The 13,489-nt window shown below is 33.4% G+C and overlaps 1 protein-coding gene across 1 annotated transcript; it reads left to right on the top strand.

Moving 5' to 3' along the window:
• The first annotated feature begins 4,545 nt into the window (after nt 1-4,545).
• LOC148304483 (uncharacterized) lies at nt 4,546-13,030 on the top strand. Its single transcript, XM_088268197.1, has 3 exons — nt 4,546-4,668; nt 6,601-6,812; nt 11,761-13,030. Exons 1-3 carry the CDS (start codon nt 4,649-4,651, stop codon nt 11,901-11,903), a joined length of 375 nt encoding a protein of 124 aa, XP_088124323.1. The 5' UTR covers nt 4,546-4,648; the 3' UTR covers nt 11,904-13,030.
• The last annotated feature ends 459 nt before the right edge of the window (nt 13,031-13,489 follow it).

The following is a 13,489-nucleotide window of genomic DNA, read 5'->3' as shown; positions in this document are numbered from 1 at the left end:
AAAAATATGCCGCTTTTGCTGGGATATGGTACATTTTCTGGGCATTCCAAAAACATGCACAACTGAAAATTGACGTTTTTTGATTTATGACGTTCTTGAAAGGAGTGAGCGATATATGTTTTTGTTAAGGTTTATCAATTTGGAGCAACAAGATATGATTTTTTTTAAGTGTCGTTTACATAAAAGGTTACGAGTAGAAAGTGTGTGTATAATAAATAAATGGAGTATGTAACATAAATAAAACAAAAGTTTATGCCTCAAGGCACGCGAGTTCTCTTTCTCTACACGTTAGAGGCACGAATCGTCAGTAATTCTTGATGGGGATACTATTCATCAACAAGTCGTGATTTCATTGAATGTAAACATTTGAGAAGTCCACTTGCAAACCACGTTATGTTAAAAAAAAGATTATTTTTTTTTTAGCCAAAGATAGAAATCGGTAGAAGATTAAGGCCCAACATACGTTACTCACAACTTAATTTTCTCTAAATCCAGGTAACATTTGACGCAATTTTTTTTGGCATTGAAAAACACCGTTTTTGCATTGAAAAAATAAATTTTTCTTCGGAATAATTGTATGGTTTTGAAAAGAAAAGAGTTTAATATATATATATATATATATATATATATATATATATATATATATATATATATATATATATATATATATATATATATATATATATATATATATATATATATATATATATATATTTTTCCTGTATGTGGTATAATAATAATATATTCTAAAAAACAAAACAAAAAATCCAATACACGTTTTTTTTTTAAATCGGGCGTGAGCAGACATGTGACCTCTCTGGTGGTCGCCAAGCGAATGAAGCGACTTAACGAATACTGGGCCTTTTTTTTTTTTTTAATTACCTAACGTCCAAGTGACTCTGAAATCTAGCTACGGCTTATGCAACACCGTTTATCATGTCCCTACTCAGGCTTCAACTTTATAAGTTTGATAGCCTATGCCTACTTGTGAGTGGATTTACTCTTTATGTTTAAAGTTACTATAATTTCATGTAATTCATGAGTGAAAATTCTAGGCACCTTAAATCTTCTACCAATTTGAGTTTTTTTGAGAGATTTTTGAAAGTGAACTGTTGATCGACATACCGAGTTATGCAAGAGTATTGATTTTTCTATTCCATTTTATTCCTAACTTAACGAGTTTTGGCAGATTATGTTAAATATGAATGTTAATATTTTTAATTTTCTACCGATTGGCGCCATTGGCTAAATTTTTTTTTGACATAACGTAGTTTGAAAGTGGCCTACTCAATTGATACCTACTCATTTATGATACTTTAAATCAGCTGTTCTTTTTAAAGAGAAAAAAGATTAAAGCCAAGTTATCAATAGCCCGAAACTTTTTTTTTTAAACCCAGGTAAAATTTAAAGAATCAAATTTTACTTGAATTTTTTTATTTTCTTTTCATGTCCCAAAATGAGAAATAGAAATTACTCATTTATCAAGTATTTTTAATTGATTTTAAAAAAGGCGTGCCCAAGATATAATGTCGTTTAAATAAAATACATTTTATTTATTGATTTTGCGTTTAATTTGTAGACCTCCATTTTAATTTATGTCTTTTAAATCAAACACAGATTATTTGAGTCTACTAAGTTGTATTTTATTTATAAAAAAACACACACACACACAAAAATTAATATTGTGACAATTGTTTCGCCTAGTTATGGCATTTTCAAACGAATGTCCATTCGTTTGAAAATGCCATAAAATAGACTCAAAAAAATCTGTGTTTGTTTTAAAATACATTAAATAAAATTTAAGTATGCATACTATCCAAATATCTATCAGTACTACAAAATAAATCTAGCAACGTTTAAAATATATGTATAATGCAGTTATGGCGTTCTTTGTTGCTTTATTTTAAAATAATATAAAGTAATAATTTATGTAAATACCCTTTGTAAAAAGTATCGGCGTAGGTACAGTATGTATTGTATATTGTATCTACATCTGTAGGTATGAACTTGAAACGTGCGAATGTGGGGAATGCGATGTACGTATGTAAAGGTATGAATGACTTCACGAAGATATCGTGTGGCGTCAAGCTTTGAGTGCTGTGGTATAATAATTTTCGGAACTTCGGTTCATCTGCCAACTTTATAAATCCAGCGGCGGCCCTAACAATTTTTCCAGACTGGCCATATCTCCAGTTGCGTTTGAATAACCTGAATCGTGTTTGTTTGAAATTTTCGAAAGAATGTATAAAATAAGTACTCATATATGTATGGATAATAGTACTAGCCAATGGTACGGATAGGAAAAATTACTTTCTTTGTAACATTTCCACCTATCATACGTATTACGTATACTATCGTTAAGTCACAAACGGATAATAGATTTTTGTCACGATGTTGGTTTATTGGCTAATAAATTAATATGAAAAATCACAAGACTATCGATAACATTATTATTGAAATCTGTAGAGAACTGAGGGAGATATTAAGGTTTAAACTTTAGATATTTTTTTCGCATACGTCGTCCAATTTTCGTCATCGAACTTTGTATGACGTCATATGGTTTATTGTCTATGGTTTATAGAGCTGTAATAGTAGTAGCGTGGATTATTTGTTTACCACTGCACTACCATTTGTGTTATACAAATATGAGGTGAGAGGGGGTGGGAGGGTGGACCATAGACAACAAATAGAGCCACCAATAATTTAGCAATGTTACCAATATTAAAATAAGTCCATCGTTTCTGTGACGTCATTACCAACTTAAGAAAATAACGTATTTACGAAGGCGAATTTTCCACAATAAAATGATGAATGAAAATATTGATTATATCGGCTGTTATAAACACAAAACGAGTCTAATACAATCCTTTATAGGTTGAGTATGTTAAATTAGAAATTCCTCCCGTCTGATAATGATCCATTGTTGCGTATAAATTTACAATATGTATTTCATTATCTTTTTAGTTCTACTAATAATAAATGCAGTTAATTACAAATAATTTCATTTAATTCAAATACTTTTTTCTTGGACCCAAAATCGGGCAGCGACACGTTCCAAGATATGCCTTCTCCTGTAAATTGAATTTTTGCACTTAAGATTGACGGTAGTCCTCGATTTGATAATAAACCAAATACGATCGAGTGCTAAAGTGATTGTTCGTAACAATAATACTATTGTTGAAACTTATTAGAGTATACATAAAAACGCCTGTTTTAAGGAAAAATGTTTCACGAAGTTTGTTATTGAATATGTACACAAATATACATTTATTTGAGACAATGTTTCACTATTTTTTATTAAAATACATTATAATAAAAGTAATCTCTTTTGACGTCTGCGGTTTTTTAATCGCCGCCATTATTTTGCATTACGCACTTCGTGAAACATCAATTTTCCATTTTCAAATTCGACATTTCCTTCTGGGTTAAACCAACACCAACACTAACACCAACGTACCTACGCACATATTGATCTTCTGTCAGACACGATGCGCAGTTCTATATACCTTGTATGTATGTATATCTGTATTTCGTGAGCTTTCTATGTAGGTACCAAGCATTGGTAGGTGTGTATACGTATGTATTTTTATACACATTTAAACATACTTTTTTTACAAATGTGCATGTGTACAACATTGTAAATACACTATCCACATATATCTTACAATGTGATTATACGTTTTTATACGTTGACTATACGTTATATTACATACCTACTAACACTCATTATTGTTGTATTTTTATTGAAGATACTTAGCTACCTACATATATTTTACAATAATTTGTGTACAATGGGATTTTTTTCTAAATGATTGAATTGTATTTGCACAACTAATTGACATTAAAATCGCATGCATTATTTTCCGTTCATGAAATATTTCAGGACTTTTAAATATCTACCTTTGATTTGATTTATACCGAAAAAAGTATTCACTGGTATAATACTCATTCGTTTATATACCATATACTGTATACTATTTACATATATTTTTTCATAAATAATCTTGGCCACCCGGTATGAAAGATTGTTGAGGAAATTACCGTTAGCTAAGCGTGTTGCCGAATCTCATTATGTTGAGAATTTGTTTTAGAATATACATATATTGTACAAATATATACGAAAATCCTCTGATGCATGGTAATTTCATTATTAGAGTTAAAAAACGAGTCATAAAAGTTTCTACAGGTGGGCCTAAAAACATTTGTATCTTCGAGTTAAAGCTTTGGATGATTAATTTTACCCTTATGTATTTACGGGCGGGAAACAGTGTAATTATATTAAATAAATTGTAAGGATTTAATGTTTTTAAAAGGTGTCATCGAGCATTTTCTAGAACACGAGCCGACGAGCGACATCTGCTTCTTGTAGCGCGGGAAGCCGGCATTAGTTCCTGTCGAAGCATTCATGTTGAAGCGTTTGTCCATCTCTTTTTTCCGCACGTTCAAATACAGAAAGTATACGCCGCACTGCTCTGATCTTACTTTAAGCTTCGCACGAAACGTCGTATTGGTCGACAGAAGAGCGGTATCCTAGATTTCCTCTTTCATTCGTTCGTCAGTTGCCGGCAGTTGTGTTTCGTCCGTGCGTTCTCCTCGCATTTACTTTCATTTTCAGCAGTTTGTGCTTACTAAAACCACCAATCTAAAAATGGCCGATGTTGAGTCCAAGTAAGTTCATTCATTACAATTATAATTAGTTTAAAACTTTAATATATCAAACTTTGTTCAAAACGAATTTTTGGCGGTCAACCAATGAGTCAAAATGGCTTCCTTTTAAGAAATGTTGTTAGTTTTCTCTGTTCAAGTGGCTAAAGTACGGTAGTTTATACATTAATATTTTTGAAATATGCAATGTGTTTTATTACACGTATTATAATTGTTAATTTTGGTGTCTCACGGAATGAGATATAGTGAATTGAAACCACGCGGGAAAATCGCCTCCTGTCAGTCGTATCCGGCTTTTTTAAATTAGTGATTTTATTGAGTTTTGTCTTCGGATATTATATATAATTGCTTCTAATTAAAGTGTTAAGCATATTAATTATGTTTTAAGATTGATTAGTCATTTGCGCATTTATTGAGTATCTGACCAAATTGTGCCGCTCACCGGTAGTTTGGTAAAATGGCGGCCGGCGTGGTTGGAGCCACTGTCGCGACACGATTATTTCCTTTGAAAAGAAACCGCCGTTCCTTTCTGCGCGCGCATTATTGGTCCTTATCATATTTTCGTATTACACGGTTTCTACCTTATTTTTATGTCCATTTAAAAGGTAAACCGCTAAGTTATGAGGGTAATAAATAGTGATTTTGATAAGAAATATCGCTGCATGTATTTAACTAGTAAAAGTAATAGGATTTAAAACTCCCGTTACACTTTGAATAATATTGTTGTCTGTCGACCTCTGGGACACTCGCGATTAGTCAGCAAGAATCTCCATATTATATCCCTTATTTTTATTATTAGCAAACAAATTCGTACGAAAAATCTATACTATTACAATGAAATATCCACACTATTTTTTGACCTGAAAATAAATACGCGGCTTATTATAAACTTTGGGTGTTTGAATTCCCGCTCGAATACAAGTTAGTTCGACGTCCGACTTTTTCAAATAAAAACACCTGTATCGTCTTACTGCCCCAAAAAACGCGTCTATAAACTGAAATAGATATCTTAACCAATTCGGCGGCAATTTTAATTTAATTATGGATTAATGGAATAGTAATAGAATAATTTAATATCACAACTACCGATTAACTAATTCATGTTAATGATAGCAATGCCACATAGGTTAATTAAAAGCAAATAATTAATGGAAATTTTCCTATTGAAAAGACTTGCTTATGAAAATTAAGTATGTATAAGAATAAAAGTATCTAATTTTTATGTACTTATTATTACACAACAGTGACTAAATTTGTGCAATAAAAAATGTCGATTTAAATATTCACTTTTTTCTTATAAATTTTAATCTTAATTAGCTATGTATTTATTATTTTTTTTCCCAATTCTGCATTCCGGAAAATCTATAATTCTATTTTAAATGTGACTGATATCTCATTTTTATGTCCGCCTCTGTGGTGTAATGGTTAGCGTGTTTAGCTACCGTGCTGGAGGTCCCGGGTTCGATTCCCAGGGGGTGAAAATAAATATTAGTGATTTCACACTAATATTTATTTAATATTACCCTGGACTGGTCCCTGGAGCGCATGAGTGATCACCTTGCGTTCATGTAAGTAACGATCGAGATAACACTCCGTCAATACGATGCAGTGCCCTATGTACCGTTGTGTCCAGATAAGGGTCGGAAGAAGTAGATATCTCATTTTAATGTCTTTCTAATTCCTCTACCCCTTATTTATTGTAACTGCAGACAGTTGGTAGAATTCCATATTGAATTGTTGGGTAATGTACACTGTCAGTGTTTGATAATGTCTTTAGAAGACGAAACGCGTCACGTATTAAGATATACATAAATAAATGTAGAATTCAATCCAACAAGAACCTTGTTTTATTTTAGATATATTACCCAACAATCCTCTACCCCTTTCGTAATTTGTAACTTGTAATTTGACAATGTTGTTACGTCGGCTTTGCAGCGAAGTCGCTCCCGTCTGCGTGGAGAAGGAGGTGGTGTCATCTTCCGTCAAGGAGTCCCCCGTGAAGGAGACCAACGGGAAGAGCGCTCCTGCTGAGGAGGAGCCTAAGGCGGAGAACGGCAGCGGCAACGGAGTGGGGAAGGAAGACGCCCCCAAAGAGAATGGTGACGGTGCCAAAGACGAGGAGGTCAAGGAGAATGGCGACTCAAAAGGTAAATAAAGAGTTAATTGGACCTACTTATTATTTGGATAATAGTCCGTCTCCGTGGTGTAATGGTCAGCGTGTTTCGCTACCATGCTGGAGGTCCCGGGTTCGATTCCCGGGGGGGGGGTGAAAATTAATATTAGTGATTTTACACTGTAATATTTATTTAATATTACCCTGGACTGGTTCCTGAAGCGCAAGAGTGATCACCTTGCCTTCGTGTAAGTAATGATCAAGATAACACTGCGTCAAATCGATGCAGTACCCTATACACCATTGGGTGCAGATAAGGGTTATAAGTAAGTAATAAACTTATTATTTATTATATGATTGTTTATTTGCAAAAAAAAGGCAACAAACCTGCCTTGATATTACAGGATTCATTATAAAACTCGTTTTCTTCCGTTTAGGTAATTATCATTTGTCCGTGCAAGTGACTTGTATATGTAAGAAGGGTTCCGTGAATGCTAGATTGTCGTTTTTGCTGTCTTAGTTAGATGATTAGTGATCTCGGGTGACCAAGGGCCAGTGACTAACCGATTAATGACATGCGGAGACAGCCGAAGCTGGTTAGTAATGATCAAAATCACCGATCTGAATACAGTACTTGTGTCTGAACACATTTTTGCAGTTGATGTGGGTCATATCTAGCCGGATTGCAACCAATGGCAACATTTGGCATGCGTGCCTTTGCTATTGTGGACCCAACAACATTGAACGGTCCTTCACCTGTATTTTGATACTGTAAAGATGAAATATTAAAAAATTTAATGTAATTTTTACTTTTACATGGTTAATACCACTATTTTGAGAAATGTTTTGGTGCATTCAATATCATCAAACAACGTATGTGAAACTTATATTCAAGAGTTGCGCTCTTGGTTTGTAAGGTATTGATTTTAATAAATTGTGGTACGTAAAGCGCCCTTGAGGTAGTATTTTACGAAAATGGCACTTTATAAATTATCCAAATTTATTCTTATTACTACCAGGGAAAAGTCAAATCTTAAATGAATAGATATTATCTCAATGTGACTGCGGAATCTATTGAAAAAAAAAATTTCAACATAGATTGATTTAATAGTGCCACATATAACGAATTATTATTGAGGCAAGTTGATCAGTTTTGTATTATGCTTCAGGGATCTTTATTCAGAGTAATAACATATTAAAATAAACCCTTATCCGCACCCCAATGGTGCATAGGGCACTGCGTCATATAAACGCAGTGTTATCTTGATCGTTTACACATGAAGGAAAGGTGATCAGCCCTCCGCTTCGGGTACCAGTCCAGGGTAATATTGAATAAATATGACAGTGAAAAAATCACTAATATTTATTTTACCCCCCTTGGGAATCGAACCCGGGACCTCCAGAACGGTAGCCGAGCGTGCTGACCATTACAACATATTAAACAGGAATGTTTCAGTTTTGTGAAATGAGTACAGAAACAAAAGATTGAAATATGTCCTTGAACTGTCCTTCAAAAACTAGCATCCTTATACTTTACTTATATCTTAATAACCAATGCTAATATTGATTTGTGTCTTCCTGGGAATTGAACCCGGGACCTCGAAGATAATACTCGAGCGTTCTAATTATGTACTTCAGTAAATGTTCGGATACATTGAATATAAAGGTGACCAGTGAAAAACCACTATAAATTTACAAGTTATAATGAAATATTTGGTTATTTTAGCAATTCGGATCATTCAGGATGGGATTATTGTGGATGTGAATACATATTTATGATTTTTTTCAAATTCACCCTAATGTGTAAAATATTTGTCACCTGTGTAAACATTTTTTTACGATAAGCATATATATCATATATCTATCTAAAAATATCTCTCGGGCCGTTGAGTTAGTATTCTACAAAAATGACACTACATATTTAAAATATCCAAAATACTGACACTATTTAAAACATATTATATTTATTATGACACTATTTGAAACATATTATATTTATTATGACACTATTTAAAACATATTATATTTATTATTATCTTTGGGATGAACATTCAAAACAGAATGTTGGAAAAACGGCCCCCTAGGATGACTTTTAGTCGTGCTTTGCACATGACCTATTGGATTTTGGTTGATATGTGTTGAATAAAAAAATATTATAATAAGACAAAAAGATGCCCCAATGTACCATATCGCTCACTCCTTTCAACAACTTTATATTTCAAAAATCGTCAATTTTCAGTTGTGCGTGTTTTCGGAATGCCCAGAAAATATACTATATCCCAGCAAAAGCGGCATATTTTTAACTTAATATTAACCCGCTACAGGGCAGAAAGTGTTGTTTTTGCATAGATAAAGTATTGTTAATTTTTTTTTAAATATACTAAATATTTTTAAAATGGAAAAAACATTCAGGTTTTACCTAAAAAGATCTGTTGCACAGTAAAAAGTCCAATAAGCGGCTTGATATATAATTATTTTTAGTACATTTTATTATGTTTTTAAACTTTAAAAACGATCTGAAAAAACAAGTCTTTTGATTTATGACGTTGTTGAAAGGAGTGAGCGATATGTCCACTCGCATAGTTTTTAATGCATTAATTTGTTCTATATTTACGAACCAGAGAATTGAAATGTTATGAACAAAAAATGTTAGGAAATTTTATCATATTTTAATGCACACTCAACATTTAACGATAGGAATTTGTTTAATAAAATTTATTCAATAAAATCTGTGAGTGTTGGTTAAATTTAAAATTTGTACCTATGTATTTCTAAGAATGCATTTGTGCAAGGAATCCATTTGCTGTTCATCATTGTTTACTTTTCTGAGAAATAAAATCTTTTACAAATCAAATATAATTTTTACGATTCTTCAAAAAAAGTTTTTTAAAATTTGTATGTAACATTTGTTTATTGTGAAAATCAAAGCTAGTTAAAATGTGTGCAATATATTTGTCCTCCGTAGTGTAATGGTCAGCACGCTTGGCTACCGTACTGGAGGTCCCGGGTTCGATTTCCAGAGGGGGATTCAAATAAATATGTCATTTTTCACTAGAATATTTGTTTAATATTACCCTGGACTGATCCTTGAAGCGTAGGATTGATGACCTTGCCTTCATGTGTTAACGATCATAACTTCTGCATTTATATGATGCAGTGCCCTATGCACCATTGGGTGCGGATATGGGTTAGAAGAAGAATATATTTGTGCTGGTTTAGAAAGACTGTGGAGGTCCTCACAAAAATGATACATTTCCATTATAAATGATTTTAACTAACCAGGAATTCCTACTTGTAAAATTGTTACGTTTTGGTGCAATTTAATGATTTCAAATTGGTTTAACATAGGATCGGTCACATTTTGTCGCAACTTTGATTAAGATTTTGATAGAATACAGTAAACAGAACAGATTTGCATTCAAATGATTTTTTGTGTAATATTGGAATTGTAACTTTTTGGTGAGGACCTCCACATCTTGTTTTCGTGAAGAACATCCGGCAAACTGATTCACCTTTATTTATTTTGATTGGGGCGACATCATATTTCTACAGCTGGTGATATATTGGTGACTATTTTGAGAATGATGGATAAATTTTCCACTCACGCCGGTTTATTGCCACTAACGAACTCGGTTGGCAACGTGCCAATGTTTGCGTGGAACACATAAGGAATGGACACTGACAGTGTTCCCCTCCCACATCTTATGCATAACCTGTCAAACAATATCTAAACTGATTCTTAAATATTTATCATTACCCGCTTCTTTGAACATAAAAATATAAACCGTTTTATCCTGTACGAATGTTAGTCTGTTTCTAACTAACTGACTAACCATCACGCCACTTCTCCGCAGGGGTAGGCAGAGTGAATAGAACGCCACACCACTCTGTTTTTGCAAACATTATTTGCCTCTTCCACATTCATGCATCTCCTCATACATACCTGCCTATTCGACTTCTGACCCGTCCGTTTTTATGTATGTCAAATACTTAAGAGAATAGAACACCACACCACTCTGTTTTTTTTGCAAACATTATTCGCCTCTTCCACATTCATGCATCTCCTCATACATACCTGCCTATTCGACTCCTGACCCAACCGCTTTCAAGTATTTGACTTACCTGATTATACCGAGTTTTTCTCGGACTTCCTCTGCTCCTTTTTCCAACTACATTCGCCTCATGAACTTGTTTTACCGTTCTTTCATCACTCATTCGTTCCACATGTCCAAATCATCTGAACACACCTTTCTGAATTTTATCTATAATGCTTATTTCAGCTTTACAGTCCTTCCTTATTTCGCTATCCGAACATCCATCATAGATCCTTTTGCCCCACATTCGTCTGAGGGATCTCATTTCAATTGCATTCAGTCTACTAGCATCCTTCTTTTGCCAACTCAGTGTTTCGCTTTCGTTCATTGTAAACCAAAATGTGAAAGGCAAAATGTTCAACCTTTACACCCTATAACGTAATGATATCGTCGAATGCTAAAAATAATATCTCCCTCCGTCAGTGCTAGCGGATAGAAATACCAAATACGTGCTACTCAAAATAACTCAAGGATATAGTTATTTATTTTTTAAAAAAAAATTAACCCTTATCTGTACCCTATTGGTGCATAGGGCACTGCGTCATATAAACGCAGCTTTATCTTGATCGTTAACACATGCAGGAAAGGTGATCAGCCCTCCGCTTCAGGTACCAGTCCAGGGTAATATTGAATAAATATTAGAGTGAAAAAAACACTTATATTTATTTGATTTAATCGAACCCGGGACCTTCAGAACGGTAGCCGAGCATGCTGACCATTACACTACGGAGGGGGACAATTAAAATTACGCACATATTAATGTACGTCCACAAAATTCAAATGTCACGTACGTTTTTTTAAGGATCCTTCTTTTGCCAACTCCATGCTTCACTTCCATACATCAGAGTTGGAACTGAGTAATGAGCATTTTTCGTATTGTATTTGCAGAAGACTTGTGCTCCATCAAGAGGAAGTCTTGCAGCGCCGAAGCGGAAGTCACCAGCCCCGAGAAAAAGGCCAAGTTGGCCGAAGAGGAGGTGGTCAGCCCCGATGCGGAAGAGTCCAACGACGCGGAAGCCGTGGAAGCCTAATAGGGCTCCTTTCCTCCGGACAAAACTAGATATAGTACCTATTTAAAAAAGAAATGTTAAGTATTGAACAATCTGTTGTATAATGAATGTGGTCAATGGCAGTCGGAGGCGGGCGTCGTGCGGGCGCTGGTCAGTAATATAGCGTTCCAACTCCTCCACATTCCCGGCTAGCCGACGCTCCGCTTCCTATAGTGAATTGTGTGAGAAATTTGTAAGAAGTGATTTAAACGAATAAGTACATTTTGGCAGTTGTCCGATTAAGGGACTGCGACCTAGATAAAAAGTTCAAATATAACAATGTTAGTTTATAAGATATGTCCTTTGGCTCTTTATTAATATTAATATATAAAAAAAGGAGTTTCCCCCCTACTTAATTTAATGCATTTCATATTATTTCCTATGTGTTTTCGGTCGTATTTAATGAATTTTTAGTTTAGTACCGTGGTGCTTGTATGATGAACGATCGGTTACGTCATGGTGGTCAATGTTTATTTGGAGTTTAAGCGTATTTTGTGATATACCTTTCTTATTTACCTCCCGTAAGTTGTGCCCACGGAACACCTTGAAACATCCAACGAAATCTCAATTGTTGCCAATGTAAAATGAATATACCACTAAGTACCATAATTATATATATATATATATACATATGTATTTCCACTGACTACTCTTTTTTTTACTTTTTTCATAACTTAGTCCAAATCCACAAAAAAGATTAGTTTTGTAAATTACCAACATTCAATAGTTAATTGACGCACATATTTGTTTAATTGGACCCTCGACAAGAAAAAAAATTTATAGCATGGACATTTTATATACCAAACTGTGTTCGTATTCATATCAGAATCTTATAGTATTGACAATTTCCAATTTTATTATAATTCATTAACAATTTTATATGTATATGTGGGTTCAGATTCTCTCGATATGTTTAGACATCCTCAAACGAAATAGAGTAGATTGTTTATAACAAATTTGTGTACAGTCGGGCAGATCTCTGGTCAAATAGTGCTTCGGCTAATTATATTCCCCGCAGCACTATCTGACACTGAATCTGTTACATGAAACTACCTGTAAATGCATAATGTAATATTAAGACAGCAATAAATAGTTTCAACTTAAAAAAATCTGTTTTCATTTTATTTTTAGTGTTGTACAAATGAACAATTATTCCTTTCACCACAAACATGTTTACGCTTAGATTAAGCGTGATAAATGCACCAGAATGTTCTAGCAAATTTTTAAAATACGGTTTTAGTTTCAATTCTGAAAAGCAGTCTCTTTTTTATGTATTTTACTATCATTTTTTTTCATTATTCCATTATGAATGGTTAAAAAATTATTTAAATGACTGACCAATTTTGCATGGTTACATAAATATATTTCATTCTGACTGCTAAAATATTTTTGATGTAACATTCATACCATTATAAAATTAAGAAAAAAAAGATACAACTATATTATTCTATAACATTAAGGGTTCTTTTGAATAGCTCAATCGATTTCACCAATAAAACATACAATTATATGTTTTAAAAATAAAATCTCAATGAAAAATGCTTCTAACCCTACTACGATAGTGGCGT

The sequence above is a fragment of the Brachycentrus maculatus genome, unplaced genomic scaffold (genome assembly GCF_059751285.1).
Source record: "Brachycentrus maculatus isolate JH-2025_06_01 unplaced genomic scaffold, ASM5975128v1 h1tg000315l, whole genome shotgun sequence".
NCBI classification, from domain to species: Eukaryota; Metazoa; Arthropoda; class Insecta; order Trichoptera; family Brachycentridae; genus Brachycentrus; species Brachycentrus maculatus.
Note: the sequence above shows the minus strand (reverse complement) of the source record. Positions and strands in the feature narration are given on the sequence as shown.

Excerpts from the sequence above, each read along its gene's own strand:
- LOC148304483 (XM_088268197.1), top strand. The coding sequence starts at position 4,649 with ATGGCCGATGTTGAGTCCAA. Across the intron at positions 4,669-6,600 it reads ATGGCCGATGTTGAGTCCAA|CGAAGTCGCTCCCGTCTGCG; the intron begins GTAAGTTCATTC and ends TCGGCTTTGCAG. Across the intron at positions 6,813-11,760 it reads GGAGAATGGCGACTCAAAAG|AAGACTTGTGCTCCATCAAG; the intron begins GTAAATAAAGAG and ends TTGTATTTGCAG.